General features: G+C 51.0%; 2 protein-coding genes across 3 annotated transcripts in view; one reads left to right on the forward strand and one right to left on the reverse strand.

The window, feature by feature from the left end:
• Positions 1 to 5: 5 nt before the first annotated feature.
• On the forward strand, positions 6 to 5,156 carry TMEM208 (transmembrane protein 208). 2 transcript variants are annotated; one of them, XM_043984055.1, is made up of 6 exons: positions 6 to 132; positions 2,996 to 3,091; positions 3,749 to 3,808; positions 3,918 to 4,054; positions 4,287 to 4,371; positions 4,799 to 5,156. In XM_043984055.1, the coding sequence occupies exons 1-6, from the start codon at positions 127 to 129 to the stop codon at positions 4,934 to 4,936; spliced, it is 522 nt and encodes a 173-aa protein (XP_043839990.1). In that variant the 5' UTR covers positions 6 to 126; the 3' UTR covers positions 4,937 to 5,156. The 2 variants fall into 2 exon arrangements, with proteins under 2 accessions (XP_043839990.1, XP_043839989.1); XM_043984054.1 differs by having other exon boundaries at positions 30 to 282.
• Positions 5,157 to 5,275: 119 nt separating this feature from the next.
• The window catches only part of FHOD1 (formin homology 2 domain containing 1), a 36,748-nt gene continuing 14,391 nt past the window's right edge, over positions 5,276 to 27,632 (reverse strand). Inside the window, 22 exon segments of the mRNA XM_043984056.1 lie at positions 5,276 to 5,618; positions 5,836 to 6,030; positions 6,108 to 6,270; positions 6,366 to 6,558; positions 6,647 to 6,837; positions 6,976 to 7,137; positions 7,271 to 7,390; positions 7,651 to 7,833; positions 11,524 to 11,679; positions 12,255 to 12,871; positions 13,012 to 13,127; positions 15,172 to 15,273; positions 17,015 to 17,211; positions 17,303 to 17,446; positions 17,613 to 17,707; positions 17,804 to 17,915; positions 21,585 to 21,598; positions 21,684 to 21,764; positions 22,405 to 22,510; positions 22,609 to 22,676; positions 23,091 to 23,155; positions 24,852 to 24,961. Coding sequence (XP_043839991.1) covers positions 5,536 to 5,618; positions 5,836 to 6,030; positions 6,108 to 6,270; positions 6,366 to 6,558; positions 6,647 to 6,837; positions 6,976 to 7,137; positions 7,271 to 7,390; positions 7,651 to 7,833; positions 11,524 to 11,679; positions 12,255 to 12,871; positions 13,012 to 13,127; positions 15,172 to 15,273; positions 17,015 to 17,211; positions 17,303 to 17,446; positions 17,613 to 17,707; positions 17,804 to 17,915; positions 21,585 to 21,598; positions 21,684 to 21,764; positions 22,405 to 22,510; positions 22,609 to 22,676; positions 23,091 to 23,155; positions 24,852 to 24,961 — 3,273 coding nt within the window. The 3' untranslated portion in view covers positions 5,276 to 5,535.

Raw genomic sequence — 27,632 nt, forward strand, 5'->3', positions numbered from 1 at the left:
TCCTACCCTTACCCCCTCCCCCCTTCCCCCACCCGAAGCGCTCTCCTTGCTGAGCTGGTGTTGCCTGGCGTCCGTCGCCGCTGTTCGTCCTCCTCTCCGCTCCGGAGTTGGTGGTTCGGTAACACCATGGCGGTAAGGATGATGGGGTGATTCGGGGGGAGAGCGAGGACCGAAATCCAGGGAAGCTTGTCAAAAGGAATGCCAGTGAAGGAAATTGACTGAGTCGCAAAAGGAGACCGGGACCTACCAAAGCATGGGACGGGGGTGATGGAATGTACCAAGGTGGGGGCCAAGGGGAGCGAGGGACTTGTGGAACTTGCCAAGGTGGGGGCCCAAGGGGGTCGAGGGGCTTGTGGAACGTGCCAAGGTGAGGGGAGTGAGGCGCTTATGGAACGGGGGCATGACGGAACGTACCAAAGTGGGGGCTCCAGGGGGATCGAGGGGATTGTGGAATGAACCAAGGTGGGCGCCCAAGGGGAGGGGGGGCATGATGGGAGGTACCAGAGTGGGGGCTCAAAAGGATCAAGGGGCATATGGAATGTACGAAGGTGGGGGCCCAAAGGGGTATAATGTAGTAGGGGGTTAGATGGGACATCCCAAGGTGGGGAGGTAGAGCCGAAGAAATGAAATGTGCCTAGGTGGCACGTTCAATTTGTTAAGCCCCTGCACCGTCAAAGAATGTTGAGTCAATAAGCATTATTAAGGCCCAGTTCTGTGCCAGGCTCTGCTAAGCCCTGGGGATGCAAAGAAAGGCTGAAGCAGCAGATCAATAGACATTGATTAAGCACCTAGTATGTACCGTGCACAGTGCAAAGTGCTGGGGATACAAAAAGAGGCCAAAGACAGCCCCTGCCTTCAAGCAGGGCAGTCTACTAGGTGAGACAGCCTGCAAAAAGCAAGGTGCAAACAAGCTGCATATATGATAAACTGGAGAGGATCAACAGAAGGAACGTGTTGGCTTTGAGGGAGGGGGCAGGTTGGGAAAGGGTTCTTGCAGGTGACATTTTAGCTGGTACTTGAAGGTATATCAGAGGAGGAGATAGGAAGGGGAGCATTCTAGGCTTGAAGGACAGCCAGATAAAATGCTTAGAGCAGAGAGACAGAGCATCTTTTCCTGGGGACAGACAGCAAGGTAGCCAATGACACTGATATGTGTGATAAGTATGGGGGAAGGTGGTGTAAAAGGACCAGGAAGGGAGGAGGGGGCTAGGTTTTGAAAGGCTTTGAACATCAAGCAGATTTTCTGTTTGATCCTAGAGGTGATAGGAACCCACTAGAGTTTATTTAGTAGGAAGGTAACACAGGCAGATTTTCACTTTAGGAAGATCAGTTTGGGAATTTGGGTTTGAACTGGAGTGGGCAGAGAGGCCAACCCTAAACAAAAGGCCTGCACCTGGGTGGCCATAGTGTCACATAAGAAAAAGGCGTGTATATATACGAGAACTCAGGAAAGTAAAATTGTCAGGCCCTGGAAACAGATTGAATGTGGGGCTGGGGAAATAGAAACTGTGGGTGTCACCTAGGTTTCGAGCCTGGGTGGCTGGCTGGATGGTAGTGACCGTTACTATAATAAGAAAGTTAGGAGAGGGGAGGGACATGTGGTGCCACTAGACATCTGTGGGACATCCTGGTCGAGATGTCCAATAGCCAGCTAGACATATAAGACTGGTGGTCAGGGCTGGATAAATAGATCTGAGAACGGTTGGCATAGAGGTGATCACTGAATCCATGTGAACTGTTTAGATCTCAAGTGAAATAGCATCAAGGCACTGTGCTAGTTGTTAGAGATACACCACCAAACATTTAAACAATTCCTGCTTTCAAGAGCACACATTCTTCCAAGGAAATGACATAGACTAAAAAAATTAGGTTCAAAATAATTTCCTTGGGAAGAGCACAAAGCAGGGGGGGATGCACCACAATAGGCTCCCTGTGGGAAGTGGTCCTTGTGCTGCGGTTTGAGGAGAGGAGGTATGCTAATGTTCTGCTATGTAGAGACAAGGAGTCAGGACATTCCAGGCGTGGGGGACCAGGCTGTGCAAAGGTTCTGAGGTGGGAGATGGACTTTGCAGCACAGGTACCAGCAAGTAGGCCAGTCTGGCTGGAGCATAGACCTTGTGACAGAGACATGATCAGATCTGGGCTTTAGGAGTATTCATTAAAGAGCTGGCTCTGCTACCTAGGTGTAAGGAATTAATTGTGATTTAGGGTTTCCATGATCTTGCATCCTCCTTTTCCAGCGAGAGAGCCGCACTGGCTAGCAGGGACCACAAGCCTCCAGGTGACTGGTGGTCTACTGGCAGCTGTACTATTGGTCATAGAGCTGCTGATGCCCTCTTCCAGTTTGTCCATGATCCTAGCAGAGGCTTTAAAGATGGCATTGGTGGTCCATCCAAATAACTGAGTACCTTTCCTTGCCTTTTTTTCCCTTTTAATTTGTGATTGCATTGGTCAAGGGAATTCTGAGGAGAAAGTTGTTCTACCCATGCTGGTGTGCACCTTTTTAAATTACTTATAGTCTTGAGAATTGCTTAAGAGCAAAGAAACCAAACGGAGCCTAGAGGTAATAGACAGTTCAAATGAATTCCTTACATAGGTGACCTTGGATAAGTCTCTTAACCCCTTTGGGTTTAGTTTCCTTGGTCATAAGATAAAGGAGCATACTAAATGATTTCTAAATCCCCTTCCAGCCCCCAAACTATCTTTTGTACCTAGAAGACTTGGGACACGGACACACACACACACACACACACACACACACACACACACACACACACACACACAAATGCGGTCAGAACATATATCAGAGGGTAGTAGTAAGACTAGCATCTACCAGAAGAGATGAAGATAAGCTGGGTGTTTATGGAGGGATTTTTGGAGTGAATCATACCAGGTCTTTTGAGGGCATGAAAGGTGCCTGCAGTTTGTTGGGGCAGGGGTGGGCCTGCTGAAGTGTCTCCTCTGAGCCTTAAACTCTTGTTGACTTGCCTTGTAGCCCAAAGGGAAGGTGGGCACGAAGGGGAAGAAGCAAATATTTGAAGAAAATAAGGAAACCCTGAGATTCTACTTTCGGATCATCCTGGGTGCCACTGTGAGTGCTTCCCACCCCATCCATATGCTGGGGTTTTAGAGTTATAGAGGGTTCTCCATTACTTTGGGAATGGACTTCTCCCTCTTGGTCCTGGGTGGGGATAAAGCTGGCCTGATGGGTGTTGAAGGCAGGTTGTTGTTCTTCCTGAGTAGTAGGAGCACCAGGGGCAGAATTGGAAGCTGGCAGGTAGAGAGTCATTCACAAGCATTTCAGAAGGGAAAGGTCAAACCTGTGAGCAGCACCCATTAATACTCATTCACCATCCTTTGAAGCTTATGCTGGGCTTCATTAGAACCAAACTGGGGAAGACCAAGGTGATCTGCAGCTAGAGTAGCCTGGGGCTGCGGCCTGGCCTGTGCAGGACCTTCTTTGGGTCTGAATGGTTTGTTTCCACTGGGATCACCTCTCAGGGATGTCTGGCTGCCTCCTGTTTGCCCCTGTTCAGTCTTCTGCTCCCTGTTTGCCGGGGCTTTGTGTGCATAGAGCTCTCACCCCTTCTTCCCTACCCCCACTTTTATTCCCCAGTGGAGGGGAAGGAGCCAGTCGGCTCCCCCTAAGGGTATGTCAGCATAGGAACATTACCCAAGCAAAGAGCAGGGCCCATGGTGGAGGAGTCTGCCCATCATCCTGACTTGCTGCCCACATCTCTGCTTCCAGGCAATTTACAGCATCGTGACCCTTGGGATCTTCTACTCTTCAGCATCTTTCTGGGCCTGGGTATGTTTTGTGACCCCTCCCTGACCCAGCTACCCCTGGGCAGAGACAGCCTTGCGAAGCGTGCGTGCGTCTGTGTGTGTGTGTGGCTAACCCTCCGTGTTCCCCACAGACGGCCCTAGTGTTCAGCTTGGTTGTGTATGGGGCCAGCTACCGCTCCATGAGCTCCATGGCCAAGGCAGCCTTCTCGGAGGATGGGGCTCTGGCGGACAGCGGCATCGACCTCAACATGGAGCAGGGAATGGCAGAGTGAGTGTCTCCCGCCAGCCCAGGTGAGCGGGACCTGCCACCGGCTCACTCCTTGCTTCCCTTGGGGGTGTGGAGAAGCTCATCAGGCCAAGCCCAGTGTGGGCACCTGTCTGTCCTTTGAGGGGTTGGGGCTGACCCCCTCTGGCCTTTTACCCCCCATCATCCCCGTGGGCACCTGGAATTCACCTCCGCTTCTGACCATGTTTCTTCCCTCCCTCTGCCTCCTCACAAGGCACCTGAAGGACGTGATCCTGTTGACAGCCATTGTCCAAGTGCTCAGCTGTTTCTCCCTCTATGTGTGGTACTTCTGGCTCTTGGTAAGTAGGACTGAGGGGCCTGAGGCTGAATCAGTTCCTCCTGAAGCATTGTGCCCTGGCACTGGGGGGAAGACCCTCAGACCCCATCTACAGAGTCTTTAGTTGGGGGGATTGAAACCCTTCAGTTCACTTTTCCTGACCCCCGTACCTGGGCGTGGGTCTCCTCTGTACCGTCCCTGACAAGCGGTCACCAGGCTTTTGCTCCGTGAGTTCAGGAGAGCTCACCACCTTCCAAGGTGGACTGTTCTGTTACAGTCCTTACTTAGACTGAGCTGAAATCTGGCTTGCTGCCCTCATTGCCCCAAATCACCCAGTTCTGCCTTCTTGGGTCATGTCCCTTTGAATACTTGAAGACCGTTGTCTTGTTCAACAACCCACCCAATCCCTATCTGCCTAAGTCCTTCCCTCCTGGCCTGTTTTCTCCCAGGCGCCAGGCCGGGCACTCTACCTCCTGTGGGTGAACATCCTGAGCCCCTGGCTCACAGCTGAGTCAGCCAACTCCATCATTGAGCCCAATGAGAAGCGCCAACGACGGCAGGAACGCCGACAGATGAAGCGGTTGTAGCCAGGATGGTATTGGAAGGCAGGCTGCAGCTACAAAATTGAGCAGAACTGAGCGAGGCTCTCCCAGTCAGGGCAGACCCTGTCTGTCCAGTGCCTGGGTCCTGCCCCCTGACTGCCCCCCAGAGACTGGAAGCCATGGGACCTGGACGTCTAGACGAACTGGGTCAGGGTGGGCAGGGGGAAGGGGCCAGCTTGTTATAATAAAGAGCCAAAGCTGGGAACTGAGTGTCTGTGAGTATGTGCTAGACGGAGCAGGCTGCACCCAATGGAACTGCAAGCGGATAGTGTGGAGGGCCCTCCAGCAGGAAAGAGAGCACAGCTGGTTAGTTAAGGAATAGCTTTATTACCCTAGGCTAGAAATCCCTCTCTCACATAAGCACACACACACACACACACACACACCCATCACACAGGCTCACACACAAGTAATACTGCTTAGGCCCCGGGCCCCCAGGGCACACGGAGTGATGGACTGGCTGGGAGGAGGGGGCACGGATTCTCCCCGTCTTCTCCCCAACTGCCTCTCCCCTTTACCTCCCTGGAGTGTAGAGGCCACTCTCTGGGAGGCGCCTTGAGAGGGATATAGTGGGGTCACCCCTCTCACACCTCCAGGCCGGGCCCTTTGCTCAGTCCTAGTGCCTGCACCAGGTCATCACCAAGGCCGCCCTTCAGGGTCCTTCTCACTGCAGGGAGGAAATAACACTGGTTGGCAACAGGGTGGGGGATGGAGGCAGCAGAGCAGGAAGTAGTAGATTGGTGCATTGGTGAAGAGTGTGCAACTGGGAAACAGGGTCCCTGCCCTCTGAGGGTCTCAGTTGGCCCTGAAGTAAGTGACCAAGGTTAGTCTAAGGGGCTCTGATACTTCTTCCAGGCTAAGATCTTTTCAGGGCTGTTACTTACAGGACTTCCTATTGCCCCGAGATCGCTTCCGCTCCCGGGCAGCCAGAGCCCGGGGGCTGCTCCGGGTCACGGACTGCACCAGTCTGTCCATGATCTCGTCTGAGGTGTCTGTAGGAGAGCCGGAGCCCAGGGCCTCCTCTGGGGGTGTGGCGGGGGTCGCTGGTGCTGCTGCAGGGGTGTTGTTCCGGGCCAGGCCTGGGGACATGAAGGAGGGTTCAGGAGACAGAAGAGGAAGAAGCATTGTCCGAAAGCCCTGACTGCCACCCCCTTACCTCGGCTCCTTCGGTTGTGGGTCAGAGCTTCAGTCCCGCTGGTCAACAGGCTCCGCATGGTGATATCTGTGTCCTTGTCCCCCTGACCTGGACCACTCCCAACGGCCACTGGCACAGGTAGGAGACTTGAGGCCTCCTCAGCAACGGATGAGAATTTCTCCGTCTGGACAGGAGTGAGGAAGGGTCAGCTATGCCTCATCGCACATCCCAGAAAAGGCCTGGATAAACAGGTGGGGCGCTGCCAGAAAGGAGGGTTACCTCGGTGATCATGCGCCCCCTAGTCTTATTGCGCTCACGGTAGGTGGCCCGCTTCTGCTGCTGTTGGACTACACGTTCCCGGCACGTCCGGTACTCCAGGGCAAACTCTCGAAGCGTCTGGCAGAACTGCATCACCCGCACCTCCCGGGCTGCTTCTGCGGGGTACCCTAAGTACAGCAGGAAGGCACGGAACCTGGGGGCATGTGGACCAGCGGTCAGGGAGGACCCAGCAGCCTCTACCCGGGGCGTCTCCTCTTCCCCTCCCGGGGCCCCCATGCCACCTGTTACACACGCGCCGGTGTACCACTTTGAGCATGGCAATGCGCTTGGCACACTGGCTTAGGAAGTGGGTGAGGCGGGCACGCAGGGCAGGCGTGAGGTCGTGCTTGGCCAGGCTCCGCAGGTTCTCCTCGGCTGCCCTGCTCCGCCGTTCCAGCTGCTCCAAGTTTTCAGCCAGCACCTCAAAGTCCACCTGCGAGCAGTGATGGGGTCCATAGCCTGGGCGGGAGGCTTCCCCTACCTCCCTCACAGCACCCCCTGACATCCAACACCTCCCCCCCCAACAAACACCCTGCCAGCCACAGCAGGGCCTCGATTTCCCCCCACTGACCTTGGCACACCGAGTAAGGGCTGGAATCTCTGAGTAGAGGTCAGAGGACTCGGGCCGGCTCTGGAGCACAAGTGTGCAGAGGTGATAGAGCAGGGACTGCCGCCGCACAGTGTCTTTCACCTCAGATACCTTCTCCAGGTAACTCAGCTCAAATCCGCAGCTCTGCAATGGCCGAAGGCTCAGCACAAAGTGCCTGACTCCCTCCCCTCCCCCAGTCCGCCTTCACTCTCGAGGTGGTCATGTGCCCCCTTGGCTGGGCCCGCTGAGCTTCTCCCCACCTCTCCATCCCTCTCACCTGAGAGTTATTGAGGAAATTGCCCACAGCTAGCAGGGTAGCCAGGATGCAGCGGAAGGTGGGGTTCTGGGCCAGTTGTTCCATGCCCAGCTTGAGGTCAAACAGGGGCTCTGCGATCTCCTGGGGGTAGGGAGAGGGAACTCCACAGTTACTACACTCGCACCCTCCGATCCTGAGGTGTGTGAAAAACATTTCTCCCACCATTTGAAAAAAAATTTCTATTTAAAAAAAAATAGACTTTTATTGGTAACCCTTCTGTAGAGAACTGACCCTCCTGCCATTTCTCCGTTTGCCCCCGAGCCTCAGAATGCCAATACAAGGCTCCCTCCCTCACCCACTCCCAAGCCAACCCTGGCTCATTCCTGCAGGTTGAATCATACCCGTTCCATGGTCTCATAATCTAGCTTAAAGGCCCATAGCTGCAGTCGGGCGGCCAACCCACCAATGGAGGCCAGGGTCAAGAGGAAGCTCTCAGCTGGGCCCAGAGGGATGTCTGGGTTGGCCAGTTGGGCCTCTTGGATCTTCTGCTTTTCCTCCTCCGTAGGCATCATTGTCAGCAACTTCTGTGGATACATCATGGCCCCCCAGCTTGTAGGAACCCCGACTCATCATAGGAACAGGCTTTGGAGCCACACAGGCTCTGGGAAGCACTGAGCCTGTCCCTTATTTTACAGTGGAGGAGACCTTTGGGGCAAGCATAACTATTTCTCTGGTACATTTCCCATGACCCCACCCGTCTGCTACCATCTGTGCAGAGCTAACTCCTGGCCAAAATGGCAAGATCGCTCTTGGGATGGCGCTGTCACACCCAAGGTGCTGCCCTGTGAATAAACAGCAGGTAGGTACTACTAGGTGACCATAGGGTATATGACTAATTCACCATTATGGGTGTATACATTATGTATTGAAAATGTATGAAGTGAGGGGCAGCTAGGTGGCACAGTGGATAAAGCACTGGCCCTGGATTCAGGAGGACCTGAGTTCAAGTCCAACCTTAGACACTTGACACTTACTAGCTGTGTGACCCTGGGCAAGTCACTTACCCCTCATTGCTCTGCACAAAAAAAAAAAAAAAGGAAGGAAGGAAGGAAAGAAAGAAAGAATGTATGAAGTGTAAATGTTTCCCAGTTTGTAAGGGGGAAGGTGTGTGATGACCGCCTACTTATTCCTCTGGGGGACTGGGTAGAACTGTAGGAACCTGGAAAACCCCAGGTGGAGGCAGGTTAATGTGTCAGCATCGTGAACCTTGACCCTACTTGGTTAGTGGGAAAACTAAGAGACCGTCTGGACAGCTAGAGATGGTCATAGATCACTGGAGCGAAGGAGCCGGTAGAATGCAATCTAAACCCCCTGCCCCCAGTTTTACATACAAAGAAACTGAGGAGAGGTGACATTCTGAAGCCAAAGCCACCCAATTAGTGGCCAGTCTGGGAAGATGAGGCGAGTTTGACCAGAAATGTGTCTTGGCCACACAAGAGTTGATTAAAGAGTCCCTGGATGGGATCCTTGGGTTTTGTGAATTCCTCCAAGTCTGTCGTAAACATGAGTCCAAAGCAGTGAATCCTGAGCTCTAAAATCCAGCCCTCTCTCTAGGCCTCCTTAGTTTCCCTGTTTGTAAAAAGAATGGTATGGACCAAATAACCTCTATCCTTTGGGAAATCCACTTCTGGCTTAGGGGAACTGTGGGCGGAGCTAGAAAGAGATGGGAGGGAGCTGCAATCCAAAGCCTGGGGGATGGGTAGAGAAGAAGGGCAGCTGGCATCACTCAGGGGAAAGAGAAACTTCAAACCACAGGTTCTGGGAAGGACACTAGGATTATTCACTGCCTGCAACCAGCAGACTTGTCTCAGGGCAGTAGCCCGAGTGGTGGTGGCATTGAGACCCAATGGGCAATCTCTGCACTCACTCTTCCAAGCTAGGTGACCTGGAGCAAGTAGCTTCCTCCAAGTTTCCTGAAACACTATTAATAATCCTTGTACTACTGACTTCACAGGTTTGTAGTTAGAAACACATTTTGTCACAGCGGATAAAGCACCAGCCCTGGAGTCAGGAGGACCTGAGTTCAAATTCAGCCTCAGACACTTGACACTTACTAGCTGTGTGACCCTGGGCAAGTCACTTAACCCTCAATGCCCAGCAAAAATGTATAAATTTTTTTTAAAAGAAAGAAACACATTTTGTAACCCTTAAAGTGCAGGGTAAATGTGTGATCAGACTGAACTCCAGCCAAGAGAAGCCAAGTGGATGAGGAACAGACCATGATGCCGAGATGGATGGACAGCCCCTGGAGCTGGTCTTTTGGTGCAAACACCTTGGCTCCAGGTTAAGGAGCACCACATCTCCAGGGAATTAAAGTGACAGATCCCCCAGTGGAAAAGCCCACAGTTGGTGTGAGTAGGCACCAATGACCAATTTGGAATCACGCAGGCGAAGAGGCAGACAGAAAACCAGAGAGGAGGCGGAGACAGGCTAGTTGTGTATCGAGTCCCCAGAATAGCCAGTAGACAGCTTGTTTGTACTGTGGACATCCTGGCGATGTTAAAAGATCTGGAGGAGGGGGAATGTTAAATGGAAAAGATCTGGAGGAAATGGTATATTAAGTGGACTTCTTGTAGTGGCTTGATAGGGGGGCTGTGGACAAGAGTCACGCAGGATGAGAAGCCACCAATGGGTTGCAATCTATACAGTGGGTGGTAGTGCCCATATTGGTGGTACAGCTGGCATTAAGAGAGCCCTTTGAGGTTTGCAAAACATTTACAAATGTCTCATTTTATCCTCATAGCAGCCCTGTATGGTATATTACAGATGGGGAAAACTGAAGTACGGAGAGGATTTCACAGCTAGTTAAGTGTCTAAGGTTGGATTTGCACTCAGGTCTTCTTGACTTCAGGCCCAGCGCTTTATCCACTGTATCACCTAGCTTGCTCCCCAGGACAACAGAGTATTAAACCGGTATTTGAGAAGAAAACCATTCACCCTTTGGTGAACCAAAGGCACATACATATCATATGATTCACTGAGATATCTCAGAGTTATGGTTTCCTTCTCAAAGCCATCCATCCATTAGCCAGTCAATAGGCCATTGTCCTACCTGGCCAAGTTCCTGTCTCAGTCCTTCCCTTGAGAAGTATGACTCAGGAAATTGAACTCCAAGGGGAAGTGAATATGCAAGACCAAGGAATGTGTCTGTGAGGTGAGAGGGCTTGGGTTTGAAAGCAAGTCCTGGAAGACCCTTGTCTCCACCACGCACCGGGAAGCCTCCTCTCTGATTTCCCCAGAGGAGACAGAGTCTCAGGGATGAAAGTGTCCCTTAAGCCATACCCTCAAGCCCATCTGAGACTAGGCTTTCCTGGTCCATTTCTATATAGCTTGAAGGTTCAGGAAACACTTTCCTCACCACCGGAGACCCCATGAAGTAGCTTCACATGCCCCCAAGCTGGAAGGAACCTAGATAATTGAAGTATCCTCAGTGTATAAGTTTCACAACTTGGAATGATACACGTAGCATACACGTAGGAAGTGAAAATAAAGCTATCAAGGTTGTACTGGGCCAAAAAAGGAGAGAGGCAGGCTACATAGGGGGCCTGGAGGATAACAGTGTAACCACACTTATATCTACAAACTGCGAACACAGCAAGAGAGCCTCCGTCCTATCGAATGGATCCTCTAGGGTGGCTTTTCAGAGACTCACAGGAGGAGAAACCAGGAGGAGATAATTCAGATACAAACATGAACTGTTAAGGTCTAAAAAGTGTTTTTCCCAGCCCTGTGAAGTAGGTAGTCTAAGGTTGTTCCCACTGTACAGATGGGGAAACTGAGGCGCAGAGACGTGGGCAGTGACTTGCCCGTGGCTCTGTAGGTGCCAAGGCCAGACCTGAGATACAGCCTCAGGTGGCTCCTGACTCTAGTGTTCCCACCAACCAGACCCATTCCATTCCATTCAGTGAACATTTATTAGGGTGTTTTAGTACAGCTCTGAATTTGAGGATTCTACTCATAGTATTGCTAAGGGTTTGTGTGAATGTCTCCCCCCTTAAGTTTCCTAGCAAAAGTTCCTCTGGTGATTTAAAGGGAAAGGGGACTTTGTTGGTACCTAAGTCAAGAGCTTGGGTTGGTATACCCCTACATGACTGGTTGGGGTTGGGGTGGTGATAGTGGGTGGTGCTTCCGCCCTCCTAGACTGGGCATCGTCATTACTTCACAGCCTCCCTCCCTGGAGACCCCTCCCCAACTCACACCCCACCCCAACATACCTCAATGCCATCCTTGCTGACGGCAAACTCATCAAAACCGAGCAGGGCTGCTTTGATGACATGGACGGGGGGCAGCGCCGTGAGGCCGATGTTGATGGCGTTGCTTCGCTTGGGGTCCAGCACCATCGTCATTGTTCTTCGGCCTTCAGCAGCTTTCTGTAAGGGTCATCAGAGGTTGGGGCAGGAGCCAGCTTTGGGTGTGGGGGCAGGGAATAGATCTAGGCCCAAGCCCAGGGAAGATAGGGGCAAGGGAGGGTGGCCTGTTCTTTCCTCCCCTAGGGTTGAGACCTCCAAGGGTCAAGGAAGGGGCATAGTTTGCCCTGGTGATCCCGAGGGCATAGAAACAGTGTGGCACAGTGGAAAGAAACCCGGGATTGGGTCTAAAGGCCTGGGTTTTAGTGCCAGCTCTGCCATGGACTCTGCGTGACCAATGTCGTGTCACTTAACTTGGCTAGTACGTGTTCATAGGCTCTAGAGTGACTGTGACCTCAGTCCATCTGGTCCATCTTAGGGATGGATGACTCCACTTCACAGCAAGTGACTGGCTCAAGGTGGGAAGAGGGGAGCTAAGACCTGGAGCTTGGGGCTTGGACACCCAGTGCAAAGCTCTTTCTAGCTCTTCGGGCTCTCTGGGCCTCTCTTCCTCATTGGTTCAAATGAAGAGGGTGGGCTGGAAGATGTGTCAAGTCTATTCAGGTCTTAGGTTCCGATTGGGGGGATAAGGGAGGTACCTTGTTGGACATCACTTCCTTGGCTCTTGTCTCAAACAGATGCTCCAACTTCGCAGTGTCCAAAGTCACAGGCTCCAGTGAGGCCCACAGGGTAGGGCTTGGGCCAAACCGACCCAGGGCTTTGACCCCCTTTCCCGGCTTTAGCTCCCGCCAAAACAGCTTCACAGTCTTCCTCTTAGGAGGGAGGATGGGACCATCAATGGCAGAGGGACCTGGTGGAGGTGGGGGTAGCCCAGGGGGTGGAGGAGGTGGAGGTGCCCCTCCAAGGGGTGGGGGTGGTGGGGCTGGTGGGGGGCATCCTGGGGGCAAAGGGGGTGGGGGTGGAGGATTCCCAGGGAGGGGGGGTGGTGCCAGGACATCTCCTGCAGCCCCAGTTGACTCGGTGGCCAACAGATCCTGGTCTTCATCCTCCCCTAGATCAGAAAAGTCCAAGTCTCCGATGCGGAGCGAAGGCTGGGGTGAGAGCAGCTCTGAGGGAACCTGAGCTTCTGGCGTCAGGACCTCAGACTCCAGGCTTCGCTGGGCTAGGATCAGGGGCCGGGGAAGGGGACTTCTTGGGGTGCTGGGGGGGCGGGGGGCAGGGTCTGGTTCTGGGGTGTTCCATAGCTCTCGGGGGTCTGTGAAGATAGGACAGAAAGTCACCACCACAGTAACCCCACAGGTCAAAGCTAAAGCAGCCCACCACCTCCTCGGGGCCTCTTCAGTCTGGGGAATCCTTGGGGAAGGGACCTCCCGATCCTCCCTGACAACTACTCACCCTGGTGTCCGTCGGATTCATCTGGCACGGCTCCAGCTAGGGCCTCAGCCCGCCCCTGCGCCAAGGCAGCCTGCTTCTCCGTTTCAGCTGCCGCCACGTTCTCCAGGAAACGGGCTCTGCAGGAGAGCTCCCATTGGTGCCCAGTCCCTCGGTTCCCTCTCCAGCCTGCCTTCCTCGGTGCCTAAGGGACTCGGGCCCACCCCTGCCGGCCAGCAGCAAGCCTACTTTGCTACGAAAACCGAGGCCTACTCTCCACGGGCCAGGAAGACTCTCTCCCTGGCAAGCACACACTGCCCTACATACGTACACGGGCACACGCAGCCCATGCAAACAGCAGCCCATGCACTGAGCAGAGAGCATGGATTTGGCATGGGAGGCCCTGGGATCGAATCCCCTGCCACTTACTAGCTGTGACTTTGGGTAAGTCCCCTCGCTCTAGGCCTCCTTTTCCTAACCGGTAAAATGAGGGAAATGACCCAGAAAACCTCCGCATTTCCTTTCAGCTTCCGCTTCCCTCTCCTCATTTGCCAAGGACTCAAAGGCCACCACGTTCTGCCCCCTGCTCTGTCTGCAGCTGCTCCCAAACCGGACTTCCACCAACTCCTCTGACCAGTCAAAGTTTGACTGGACAGCCAAACCCACCCGAGATTTTTGTGATGCCGTGTTGAATGGTTTTGTGCTATTTGCTCTGGGGCCTACAGCCCGTCATTTGAGCCTCAGGAAAAGTGAAGGACCGGCACCTTCCTGGCCGTCACCCATGTGGGTCTCCCTCCCGCTCTGGACTAGCTCATGCTTAGCTCCCTCTTCAGCCTTGTCAGAGCAGGGAAGTGCCTCGGAGCCTCGGAGGCCTCTTCTGGTAGCTTTTTCTAGTCTCATTTAAGGTCCTGATCCTCCCCTTCTCCCTGGGTCTCTTCTCTATCTGTACCCCAGGCTACTCCATCCATTCTCTCTTAGCCTTTCAGCTAGGAGAGCTGAGTAAGCCAACTGGGGGCCTGAGCCAAAGCATTTCCCCCATCATCCTGATTCCTCATCTCAATACTGGGCTAGATCTTAACAGGAGTATCACTGCTTGAATTCAAAGGGTTCTACTAGGATCCCAAGATCTTTCTCAGCTGGCCTGAGGATGCTTGGGATAGTTAGCTATTCTGTCCGGGCCAATCCAGAGGGCTATGTTTCTGAGTCTTTTGAAGAGTGAGGGATAGGAACCAGATTGGGAAATTAGTGGGGAGCAGTGGCTTCTAGACAGAGGGCTGCCCCTGTAGCAGTACCGAGGGTCCCTGTTTGCACATGGGGAAGCAGTTCTGAAGCAGTGAGCACAAAGTCCTGAGCGGGGCCAGGCGAGGCCAGCCCCGATCTGTACTTACTCCAACCTGCTCAGCACAGGCGGGACCCCCGGGACCTAGGAGGCCTCTCAGGGGCCCTAGGGAAGAGAGTCGTTGATCCCACAGCACTCCCGGGCCTCTCTTGATCAGCCCATGCCAACTAGTTTAGTCTCTCTTACATACACACCGATCCAGGGAAGTACTCAGCCCCATGAGCCTTTCCCCAAAGTTTCCAAGCACCTCACCCGCATCACCTCCCCCAACCTGGACCCCGGCTCCTAGGAGACAAAGATGGGGGAGGGAGAGACACAGGGAGGGCAGAGGAGGAAAGAGATGGAGAGGATGGGGAAGAGACCAGTTGAAGATACTAGGATATGGGAGTGGTTGGGGAACCCATAGTAGAACTAGAGGTGAGAAGGGGAGAGAAAGTGGAGATGGAAGACGGAGAGAAAGAGGTGAGCGGTGAAATAGGAAGTAGGAAAGTAGGAGACAGACAGTCCAAAGGAGGTTCTGCTCACTTTTAATCACTTACCAAAGAGGAACAGTTTGACGAAGTCTGGAAAAAGAGAGAAAAGTTGGGCAGGGGACGGCCGGAGGTGCCCAGGGAAGGGGGGTAGTGGTGTCCCAGAGAGGGGCACAAAGCTGAGCTAGTGGAGTAAGAGAGCAAAAGAGGTACAGGCAGAGAGAGAGGGGCCCAGTCTGGGCAGCAGACCCTTCAGGTATCAGCTTTGTACATCCCCAGAGGGGGAAAGGTTGGCATTGCCAGTTGGGGCCATGAGAAGGGGGAACCAAGGGGACAGGAGGGGGTGAGGTGTCCCATACCCAGCACCTGACTTACTTATAGATGCTCCTTTCACCCAGTGGATCGGTAGGGGGGACCATAGTGGGGCTGGGAAACAGGACCACTGAAGAACTGAGGCAGGGGGCTGGGCCTATGGGGCTAGAGTCAGGACTGCTGGTTAGTACGGGCCCAGTTATCTTCTTCCTCCCTCCTTCCCTCTTCTCATGCCATGTGACCCTAACCTACTGGCTTTTCACTTCTCTCTGTTTTCCCACACCAACCTCCTGTCTACACCATGACCCCCAATCCCTTGACTCTTCAGTTCTCCCCAGGCCATTACCCCTGCACTGGCCACTCTCCCTTCTTTTTTTTTTTTTATCACTCTCCCTTCTTTTCCCCATCCTGAGCCTCTGGTGAGCAGTTCAAATCTACACCGCTCTCTTCTCGAGTCCCTGGGTCCCCTTGTCATTTTGCCAGTTGTGCCCCGGCCAAAACTCAACCTTGGATCATGCCCACATCAGCCGCCTTCACTTCTACACACCTAATGCTGAATGAAGGTGGAAAAAAAAATCACACAACCCTTCTGACTGACAGACATGTTACACAATCTTAACTGGGCCCTCACTGCTGCCGGGCAATTCTACTGTAGCTCTCATCAATTCACTCTCCCACTCTCCAGTCTTCTTAGACCTCATGCCCCCCTAAATACACACACACAGCACACACACACACACATGCCGCACGCACGCACACATGCATGCAAGCCCTTTTGATGCCAATCTGTAACACCAGCCGCCTTGCTGTTCCACAGAACAAGACCTACATCTCTCATCTTTAGGCATTTTCTCTGACTGTCCACCATGCCTGCAATGCTCTGTTTTCTCATCTCCATCTACTGGCTTCTGTAGCTACCTTTAAGTCCCAGCTAAAATCCTATCTTCTCCAGGAAGCCCTTCCCAACTTCTCTCAATTCCACCAGTTGCCTTCCCTCTTGTATTAATTTCTATTTATCCAGCATATTAGCTCATTTATACAATGTTTTCAGCTTGTTGTTTCTCCGTAGATTGTGAAGTTCCTTGAAGACAGGGACTGTCTTTTACCTCTCTTTGTATCCACTCACTCAAGAAACATTATTAAGAGCAAGCTACGTGCCAGGCACTGTGCTAAGCACTGGGAGTACAAAAAAGAGGTAAAAGGCAGTTTCTGCCCTCTGTAGAACTCACAATCTGATGAGGGAAGCAACAAGCAAACAAGAAATGCACAAACTAGCTAAATATAAAGCAAATAGGGATGGCTAGATGGTGTGGTGGATAGAGCACTGGCCCTGGGAGTCAGGAGGACCTGAGTTCAAATCTGGCCTCAGACACTTGACACTTACTAGCTGTGTGACCCTGGGCAAGTTACTTAACCCTCATTGCCTCACAATAAAAAAGGGGGGGAAAAAATCTGCCTTTATTTTAAAGTAAATAGGAAATAATTAAGAGAGGAGAGGCACTAGAATAAGGCTCCTTGTAGAAGATAAGATTGTTAGTTGGGACTTAAAGGGAAGCTATGGAAGACAGTGGGTGGAGATGAGGAGGGAGACCATTGCAGGTACCCTGAGAGATGGAGTGCTCGGCACATAGTAGGCGCTTAAAATTTTTTTATTTAAAAAAAAGGGGGTTTTTCATAGTAGAGGCTCTTTTTTTTGGGGGGGGGGGTGAAGCAAGGAAGGTTAAGTGACTTGCCCAGGGTCACACAGCTAGTAAGTGTTAAGTGTCTGAGGCTGGATTCGAACTCAGGTCCTCCTGAATCACAGGGCTGGTACTCTATCCACTTCACCACCTAGCTGTCCCTCCACAATAGGCTCTTAACAAAAAACCTCATCAATGCTTACTGCCTGACAGTGGCTCTCGCTTACCGAGGGTGAGCTTCCACAGGAGATTTGGAGGGAGGCAGGATGGGGCAGCTTGCCCTGGCAGGAGAACTGACACCAGAGCCTGTCCCCTCCAGGGAACGCCGGCTTCTCTTTCCCTCTTCTGATGAAGGCTTCCTGCGCTCCCGCCGCATACCAGGCACCCCCTCTTCAGGGTCTCCGTCTTCTAGCCGCAGGGCACTCTGGAGAAAAAGAAGAGGCAGGAATGGGTGGAGGAAACCTGGGAGTTTTGATGCCCTTGACCCTCCGATGCCCCAATTCTGGGATCCTTACCTCATAGAGAACAAGCTGAGTCCTGAGGTCAGCGTCTGTGCCCGGGCTACCCAGGTGCCTTTGCACAATGCCCTCCATGCCCTGTTGCTCCAATGCATCCGTCACATCATAGAATGAGTCCTGGTCTGGTAGGGCTGCCAGCGTCTGTGGGTACCATGTAGAAGGTGAGGCTGAGCCCTCATGCACCAGAAAGAGCTCTGAGACCTGATAATGTGGGCACTATGGGGTGGGTGCTGCCACGTGAGTATGTCTGGGGGCGGGTACCTTCACCAACCCTAGAAGCCTTTGCTCTTCCCCCACCCCCAGGCACCTTGTTGATCAGTGTCATGGTGAACACCAACAGCTCCGCGTCAGCTCCATTCTTCTCTTCCAGGATGGATACAAAGGTGGCCCATGGGTAGGCGCCTGTGGAGGAGGTGAGAGAAAAGGTATGTGGGAAGGCAGAGAGACCACAAAGCAAGGGCACAGAGAGGCAAGAGGGGAGGGGGGAGGGCATCTGACCAGTGGCATTGGCGACAGCATTGACAGCCTGGATGAAGAGCCGTGCATTGGTCTCTGCATATTCCACAAACACCAGAAGGAGCTTCAGGGATGTCTTCATCACCAGACGAGACTGGGGATAAGGAGGCGTTCAATTAAGTAGGGTCCTATTATTTCCTAGTAGCATCCCTTAGGCAGGGAGTTATGGGAATGGGGAGCTCAGCCCTACTTTGGGGACTAAAGGGTCTCCTATGGAAACAGAGGATGAAGGCAGGGAATGTCTTTTTTGTTTGTTTGTTTTTGCAGGGCAATGAGGGTTAAGTGACTTGCCCAGGGTCACACAGCTAGTAAGTATCAAGTGTCTGAGGCCGGTGCTTTATCCACTGTGCCCCCAAGCAGGGAATGTCTTAAGAGAGGAGCCTGGGAAGGCAGCTGGCCTTCTCTGGCATGAGGCTTTCTTTCCAGGCGTATGTCCCTCTAGGGGGTGAAGCATGTGGAGAAATTCTTGGTCTGTTCTTCACCTAAGGGCAGGACAGAGAACATCAGGGATGTTGTGACATCACTGAGATGCTAGTTAGGGTAGTGCCACGTTTTTTTTTCAGAATCTAAACCAGTCAGAGCTAGAAGAGACCTTACAACTAGAATGTCAGCGGCAGCTGGGGGTTCAGTGGATAGAGCACCAGCCCTAGATTCAGGAGGACCTGAGTTCAAATCTGGCCTCAGACGCTTGGCACCTACTAGATGTGTGACCTTGGGCAAGTCACTTAACCCTCACTGCCCCTCACCAAAAAAAAACCTAGAATGTCAGAACAACCCCATTTCACCTCTGCCACTCACTGGAGTAGTCAAACCTCGGATCAATCAACCAACCAATCAACGAGGATTTATTAAGCACTGACTATGTGCCAGACCCTTTAAGTACTAAGGCTACAAATGTAATAAATGAGATAATCCCTACTCACAAGTCAAGCCAACGAGTATTTTTTTTTTGGCTATTAGAATTTTTTTCAATAAGAAAATTAATTTAATTTTCACTTCCAAATTTTCTCCCCACTCCCTCCCCCATCCCCAAATAAGAAAGCAAGAAAAACAAAACCCCGGTTGCAAACACTTATTATAGTCAAACAAAACAAATTCCTGCATCAGAATGCTATCTCTAGAATAGCTATCGCTATCTCTCAGTCTGCACTCTGAGCCATCCCTTCTCCGGGAGGAGGTAGGCAGCTTGTTTCATCATCAGTCCTAGAGAAGTATGGTTGGTATTTTTCTCCAAGCATCTGTGAAGTCACTAGCCTAAGCTGGGAACAGAAGGGGTTCTAACATAGGAGACAAAGGCATGGAGAAGAATCCATGGACCCCCAAGAGAATGAGAACAAATACAATAGGGTGCTAATGTAGTTGGTGGGATCAGAAAAGGCTTCAGGTCGAAGTCGATGTCTTGAAGGAGTCAGAGGTCAAGAGGGAGGGCATCCCAGGTATAGGCACAGCCTGCGCAAAGGCAAGAAGGCAAGAGATAGAATGTCCAGTTGTGAGGAACATCAAGAAAATCCCTTTGGCTGGACTGAAGAATGCAGAAGTGGGGAGGGCTATGCAGCAGGGCTGGGAAAGAAGAGTGTAGGAGCAGCTTGTGAAAGTCCTCATATTCCAGGCAGAGAAGGTGAGTTCTAGAAGCAATGAGAGGCCATTGGAGTTTGTTGAATAGGGGTCAGACTTGCCCTTAAGGAAGATCATTTTGGCAGCAGTGTGGAAGATGGACTGAAGTGGGGAGAGACTTGAGACAGGGAGACCAGTTAGGAGGCTGCTGCCACCATCTTCCTCTGTATTCCCAGGCTACCATTCTGGATTCATTTTCCTTCCTTCACGTTTCACTTACAGTTAACCAGCTGAATAAGACTCACTGTCCTCCACCTGAACTCTTTCTTCTTCTCCTCTGCTCTTCATGGACTACTAAACCTCCATCCTAGGTCCCTCCCCACAATCTATCATCCATCTTTTCTACTTTTACTCCTAAGCTATGTTCTTGATCTCAGGCAGCTAGGTGGTAAAGTGGATAAAAAGAGTTATTTTTCTGAGTTCAAATTCAGCCACAGATAGTTACTAGTTGTATGACTCTGGGCAAGCCACTTCACCCTGTTTGCATCAGTTTCCTCATCTGTAAAATGAGCTGGAGAAGGAAATAGCAAACCACTCTAGTATTTTTGCCCAGAAAACCCCACATGGGGTCACCATGAGTTGGACATGACTGAAATGACCAAACAACCACAATGTTTTTTTAATTTGAATACCTACAGTGTTTATTAAGATTAAGATGGACTATTTTTAGCATTTATGATTCATGCTGAAGGCGATTTAAAAGATCAACATGCAGAATTTACAATCAGTTTGTGTCCGCTGTTGATACCAGCCGGAACCTACTCAAATATTACTGGAGGATGCTGGAAGACGGTGCTGACAAGGTCCCCTACAAATTCAGGTTATTCAGCCTTAACTGGGAACTCAGTGCCATAGATATTCATCAGTGACTGACTTCTAAAACTTGTAGAGTTGGCAGTGTAAGGAGAGAGAAGGAAACAGATTGGAGAGATGTAGTAGAGGTAGAATCATTAAGACTTGGCATCTGATTGGTTAGGAGAGGAGAGAAAAGAATCAAGGATGACATCACAGCCTTGAGTGTGGGTGACTACATAGAGAAGTTGCAGGGAGATGCAGGCTTGGGGGGAAATATGATGAATTCCACTGTGACCATGCTTGAGACGCCATTGAGACCTACAGCTGGAAATGTCCAGCACGCTCTTGGGAGATGCAGGCCGGGAGCCCAAGAGACATTTGGTTTGGATTTGTGGACGTGGGAGTCATCTGGGCAGAAGAGAATCCATGAGAACAGATGAAATCACCAATGGAGAAAAGAAAAAGACCAAGGACAGAGCCTAGTGGAAGGGGCCCATAAATCAGCACAGGAGGCCAAGAAGGAGGGGTGTGACATAAGAATCTGAGGAGAGGAGGGTCCCAGAGGCCAAGGTAGGAAAGAACAGTCAGGAGGGAGGGGTGGCTGGCAGTCACCAATGCTGTCTACTTCCACAACCTCTCTACTCACATGGCCCATCATCCCCAATCAGGCTCTCATCACCTCTCTCCTAGACTACTGCTGGATCACACTGGTCTCCCTTTCTCAGTTTCCCCTCTTGCCAGGCAATCCTCCACCCAACAACCAAAATAACTTTCCTAATCTACGAGTATCACCATGTCCCTCCTCTCATCAAATAGCTTCAGTGCTTCCCTATTCCCTTCAGAATAAAATGCAAGCTCTTGGGGGCACAGTGGATAAAGCACCTGCCCTGGATTCAGGAGGAACTGAGTTTTAAATTCAGCCTCAGACACTTGACTTGTACTAGCTGTGTGACCTTGGGCAAGTCACTTAACCCCAATTGCCTCACTTAAAAAAAAAAAAGACAGCATTTAGCAGCTGGTGTGAGGGGAAGCACCTTGGAGGTAAGACGGGGAGGGCCCAAGAAGAGGCTGGCAGGTGCTTCCTTCAGTATCATGCCCCCTCAGGGGCATGTGCTGTATTTCCCCATCAGAATGTATGTTCCTGGAGAATGAGGACTTTCTTTCTTTTTCCTCGTATTTATATGTCCAGAACTTAGCACGGTGCTTGGCATATAGTCAGTGCTTAAATGCTTGTTGGTTGACTTTACAGATGAGGTAACCGAGGCAGGGGTAAAAGGGGACTGAGTTGTTCAAAGTGACAGAGCTATTCCCAGAAGCTGAATTAGAGCCTGGATCTCCTGAGAGCCCTGGCCACCTCTACCCCCACATCTCCACTACACCGTGGTTACTTCCATGGTTCAGCATTGGCAGAGGAGTGGGAGAGGGCGGGTTTACTCACCACACTGGCACCAACGGGTGTACAGCCACTGCACGGTTTCACTGTGTTCCACCACGCCCAGCATCCCATCTACGAAGAGCATCACCTGGCCCAGGGCTGGAGGAGGGATGGGGGGGGGGGGCTGGAGTCAGTATGACAAGGGCCAGAGTCCCAGGAGCGAGCCAGCCAGTCATTGCCAAGTGTCTGTTACACATTTACTAAGTACCAGGCACTATGCTAACCACTGGAGATACAAAGAGAGTCGAAAACAGCACTCCTGCCCTCAGGGAGCCTAGCGTGAGAGACAACATGCAAATAGCTGTGCACACTTATGATACATACAGGGTAAAGTGGAGGAGATCACCAGAAGGAGGCATGGGGAAGGGGATGGGGTGTGGGGGGCAACCAGGAAAGGCCTCTTACAGAAGGTGGGATTTGACCTGAGTCTTAAAGGAAGCCAGGAGGCAGAGAGTAGAAGAGAGAACATTGCAGGCGTGAGGCACAGCATGGGCAAAAGACTGGAGATGGGAGATGGAGTATTGTATGTGAAGAACAGCCAAGAGGTGAGAGTCACTGAATCATAAGACTCTGTATGAAGCATAAGAAGACTAGGAGGAGAGGAAGGGGGCCAGCTTACAAAGGGCTTTAAAAGTCAAACAGAGCAGGGCAGGGTGGGAGACCACACCACCCCTGGAATGAGGCCAAGGTGGCACAGGGAGAGGCATGACAAAGAGGGCTAGACCCAGCCTAGACCAACCTCGAAGAATATAGCTCTGGTAGTTGTGGTCCGCAGCGGCCCCCACTCGGATCAGACAGCTCAGGCCCTCTGAGTGCACAAACTCCGGGACCAGGTCCTTGTCCTCCTACAGAGGCAGGGGAAGGGGCTCAGCATTCTGAGGGGCTCTGCCTTCCCTGCCCCTTTCCCTCCCCCTCTGCACCGGCCTCCCAGTGACCCCCTCACCTGGAAGATCTGCTTCAGGGAGAAGAGTGAGCGTCGCAGCTCCGGGCCACTGGATCGGTAGAGCTTCTCTGCAGAGGATGGATGTGGGAAGTGGGGAGCCGCTCACCCAGGTGGAGCCTCACCGCCCCCCACCCCCACCCCAGGAAGACAGGATGTCAGGCACAGACCTTCCCTTGCCCTCTCAGGGTACACAGTGAACCTGGAATAGTCACTTGGGCGTAGACCCTCCCACCCCCCTCCTGGTTACACAGTAAACTGGCCTCAAACTCACCCTTGTGTGGCCTCTATCCCTGCATCCACCCTCCCCACCTCCCCAAGGCCTTCAGTCTCTCTGATTAATTCCTGGAGTTGACTCCCTACCCCCCCACCTCATAGGTCAACCATGCTCGGCCTAGGCTCTCCACCCCCTCCCTCCAAGGAAATGGAGAGGAGCCCTGGAGAATTGTGATGGGGGTAGCCAGAGGGTGAGGGCAGGGACTCACCTAGGATGGCATGGACTCGGATGGAGAGCTGGGTACGAAGGATGAGGGTGGGCTTCCTCCCTTTGCTAGGTCAAAAGAGTACAGATTCGGGGCTGGAGGGGACCCTTGGGGATCACGTGGGCCAAGCTCCTCATTTTGTAGATGGGGAAGCTGTAGCCCAGAGAGGTCAGGTAACTTCCTTGGGGTCACAAAGCTAATAATAAAGCTAAATAATGACCAGAACGGGGACGTAAGCTAGGACCTCGGAATAAATCCATTCTTCTTCATCGTACCACAGACATGGCCACTTATCCTGGCCCTGCCTGACTAATCAGTCCTGAAAGTTGGCCTCCCTCCCAACATTTTCACCCAAGGACTTCCACATTCCAGCCAAAACCCAGGAAAAAGTCCAATTTGTATCCCTCTCTCTCCCTCTCCCTCTCCCTCTCTCTCTCTCTCTCTTCCCTTCCCCCCTTCTCCCTGGTCCTGGGGGAGGAGCAGGACTCAGACAAGGGCCCCTTAAGGGCAGAGGAGGTTGGAGGGTTTCGGCAAACACAGGTATACCAGGCATTCCATTCTCCATTCTCTCCCTAACAGGGTTTCCAGCTATTAACTCTCACCTAGACAGGTGGGGCCCTCCCTAGGGCACAGTATGGCATCAAGGGCTTCTTGGGGGAGAGCAGTGGGGACAAGAGATTAGGCTTCCACTCCAGTGCCCTCTGCCTAGTTTCTTTCCCTCCCTTCCCCTCCATCCTTCCATATGCCCAGAATGTCAAGAAGGGGAGTGGGCAAAGAGGAGTACTGGGTCGGTTGAGAAATGTCTAGGACTCAAGGCAATTTTCCAGGTTGGGGGAGGAGGTATGAAGAGGATCCCTGCAGGAATGAATAGGGGCCCCTCCCCCCTTTGCCCAAGTCTCCCTGGGAGACAAAGCATGTAGGGAAATCTCAGGCCCTAGTGTGTATTGTGGAATCAGGGAAGGTTGGGAGCCTTGAATTTTATTTCTAGTTCTACCATTAACTCACTAGGTGATCCATGGACAAATTTCTTTTCCCTGAACCTCAGTTTCCTCTCCTGTAAAAAGGAAGGGTTTGGATTAAGTAATTTAACAGGCTCTTCCAATTATAATCCTTGTTATCTTACTTACTAGCTGTGTGACCCTGAGAAAATCATTAACTACTGGGTCTTACTTTCTTCATCTGTAAGATGGGAATGGGGAATACTTCTACTGGCCCTGGTACCTTATGAACGTTAAGGCAGCAATGTGAAATGTTAAGTTATTATTCTTTATCTGCATACTCATGTTTGTGTCTAACCACTGTTTCCTTAGGAGGGGCAGGAAATGAGGAGAGAAATGAACCCCTCCCTGGCCAGTGCCCTCCCTCCTGGGGCCGTCGGGAGGGAGCAAGGAGCAAGGGAGCAGGTAAATATGCCAGGGACTGAGAGAGGTCAGATGTCTAGGCTAATGAAACCTTAGCCTGGTGTGTGTTTGTTTGTGTGTGTGTTGGGGGGTGGTGAGCATGTGCCTCAAATAATGCCTTCCCAGAACTCACACTGATTAGGATCAGAAGTTATGCCTCCAGTTTCACCAATGGAAGAGCAGAGAGAAGGGAAATAGGGATGGGAACAGAAAGGAAAGTGTCTGGGTTGGGGGACAGGGAAGAGAGAGGCTGGAAAAAGGATGGGCAATCTTGGAGGAGCAAGTAGCAAAGATGGGATGATATTCTCCAGAGCCTCACATTCTTTTTCTCCCCGCCAACCCTCGGATGAGGATAAATACCAACCCAATCTCTTCATAGAAGTCATCCAGCATCTCGCGCTGCTCTTCTAGGGATAGATCCGGGTCCAAGTAATATCCAGATTGGTTGAGACTTGCAGGGCATCAGTCTTCTAGCTGGAAGTTAAGAGAAAAGGCTGTTTTCAGAGACTATTCCTCTTCCCTTTCAATGCAATGCTTCATGTGGCTCTCTTCCTGTGCTGCTCACACCCAGCTAGGAGCTCAGTAAATAACGACTTACATTTATGTAGCGTTTTATGTCTTAGGAAATGCTGTCCTCACCTTGGTGAGCAAGGCAATTTACACTCTGCTCCTTCCTTCAAAGCTCAGCTCAAGGGCTGCTTCCAACATGACACCTGGCCTCACCCCCCAAAGGCCAGTGTCCCATCCCACTGCACACATTTATTTATTTATTCTTTTTTGCAGGCAATGAGGTGTTAAGTGACTTGCCCAGGATCACACAGCCAGTAAGTATCAAGTGGTCTGAGGCCAGATTTGAACTCAGGTCCTCCTGAATCCAGGGTCAGTGCTCTATCCACTGCGCCACCATAGCTGCCCTGGCACATTTATTTTATATGCATTTTTTGTATATTTTTATATCTATCTATTTTTGTATATTTGTATATCTTTGTATATTTTATATCTATCTGGTTTTGTATACCTTATATATTATTTTGTCTATGTTTGTATATTTTGTATATCTTAATATCTATTTTTGTGTATTCTGTATATATTTGTATATTTGTATATCTATTTTTGTATGTTTTATATATTTATATATTTGTATATCTATTTTTGTATATTTGTATAGATTTTGTATATTGTTTATATCTATCTACTTTGGTAATTTTTGGTACATTTTGTATAGTATTTATATCTATTTTTATACCTATTTTTGTATGTTTTATATCTATCTATTGTATATATTTGTATATTTTTTGGTACATTTGGTATATATTTTTATAACTATTTTTATATAATTTAATATCTATTTTTTATATTTGTATATTTTATCCCTATATTATATTATCTGGTATATTTTTATATCTATTTGTTTCCCCCTGATACAGATGTAAAAACTCTTTGAAAGCAGAGAGGGCTGCCCGAGAGTTTCAGTTTTTCCTCAGTTATCCTCATTGCCTAGCACAGTGCTTGCACAGACTAATGCTCAATAAGATGTTTGTCAGTTGATAATGTTACCCATTTTACAAATAAGGAGCCTGAGGCCCAGCTAGGGGACTAGTCCTGGCCCAATAGCAAAGCACCCGAGCTAGATCCCAACTCCAACTTCAGTGTTTTTCCTGCTATAGATATAGACATGATTCCTCTTTTTGATGAAAAAGGATGAATCTTGCTTCAACAGCTGTCATTAGCTACATGACAAATCATTTCTTCCCTCTGGGCCTGGGGGGGGTGGGTTTCATGACTTTTTAGGTATTAAAATATTGTGATTCTGAATCATTTAACTTGTCTGAACCTCAGTTTCTTCATCTGTATAGTGGGGATTGACCTTCATACTACCTAACCTATAGGACCATTGTGATGAAAGTGCTATATAAAAGATGTTGTTAGTCTTTTTTTTTGTTTGTTTGGGGTTTTTTTGCGGGCCAATGGGGGTTAAGTGACTTGCCCAGGGTCACACAGCTAGTAAGTGTCAAGTGTCTGAGGCCAGATTTGAACTCAGGTCCTCCTGAATCCAGGGCTGGTGCTTTATCCACTGCGACACCTAACTGCCCCTGTTGTTAGTCTTCTTAAGCCTTAAGAAGAACCCAAGTCCTTCTATTTGCCACTATTCTACCAGATGGAGTTATTCCACCTATTCACATTTAGGAAGGGGATAGGAAAGAGACCAGGTACATCATAGGATCTCTGAGTTTGAAGATACTTTTTTTTTTTTTTTGCAGGGCAATGAAGGTTAAAAGACTTGCCCAGGGTCACACAGCTAGTAAATGTCAAGTGTCTGAGGCTGGATTTGAACTCAGGTTGTCCTGAATCCAAGGCTGATGCTCTATCCACTGTGCCACCTAGCTGCCTCCTGAAGGGACTTTTGAGATCCCCTGGTTCAACCCCTCTGCGGCATCTCAAGCAAATGATTGTTCAGCTTCTCTCTGAACAGCCCTGCCTGTTTTCTGGGCAGCACAGCCCACAGGACACTTAATCCCTAGCTGTTGATGGACTCTTGGGCTAGACCCCAGCCTCTACTCAAGATTCCTCTCCTTCTATAGTTGGGTCTGTGCCCCTTCTGCTTCCCTCTGGCTTAGCTCTAGTCAGGGAGAGGCAGCAGCTGGGTGGGGGGGGCAGCAAGGAGAGAATGACAAGTAAAAGAGAAGGAAGGTGGGGGTGAGTGTTCCTTCCTCCCTAGTCTCAAGAGGGACCCACTGGGAGGGTGCTGACTCCCCAAGGCCTCAGCCCATCTCACTTTGAGTGTTAACACTCTCCTGAAGAAGGGAAAGTAGCTAGCAGAGGGTAGCTGGAACGGGCCAAGTGAGTCTCTTCAAGACGGGAAGCTCAGCTAGGGGCTAGGGGGAGGGAAGGATCAGCGGCGGCTGTGTGTGGGTCAAGACAGGGCAAAAACATACCCCAAAACCCACAAGGCAGCTGAGTGGTGCAGTGGATAAAGAACCACTCAGAGTCAGGAAGACCTTGAGTTCAAGTCCCAGGTCAAGAATCATGCTAGCTGTGTGAATCTGGAAGCAGCGGTTGTGGGACAACAGAGTGATGATGGGGGAGGAGATATGGTATGGCAGGGAATCCTGGAAACCTTAGTGAACAAAGGCAGTGCCTCCGA

This window comes from Dromiciops gliroides, chromosome 2 (assembly GCF_019393635.1).
Source record: "Dromiciops gliroides isolate mDroGli1 chromosome 2, mDroGli1.pri, whole genome shotgun sequence".
Taxonomy (NCBI): Eukaryota; Metazoa; Chordata; class Mammalia; order Microbiotheria; family Microbiotheriidae; genus Dromiciops; species Dromiciops gliroides.

Excerpts from the sequence above, each read along its gene's own strand:
- TMEM208 (XM_043984054.1), top strand. Across the intron at positions 3,092-3,748 it reads GGATCATCCTGGGTGCCACT|GCAATTTACAGCATCGTGAC; the intron begins GTGAGTGCTTCC and ends CTCTGCTTCCAG. Across the intron at positions 4,372-4,798 it reads TGTGGTACTTCTGGCTCTTG|GCGCCAGGCCGGGCACTCTA; the intron begins GTAAGTAGGACT and ends GTTTTCTCCCAG.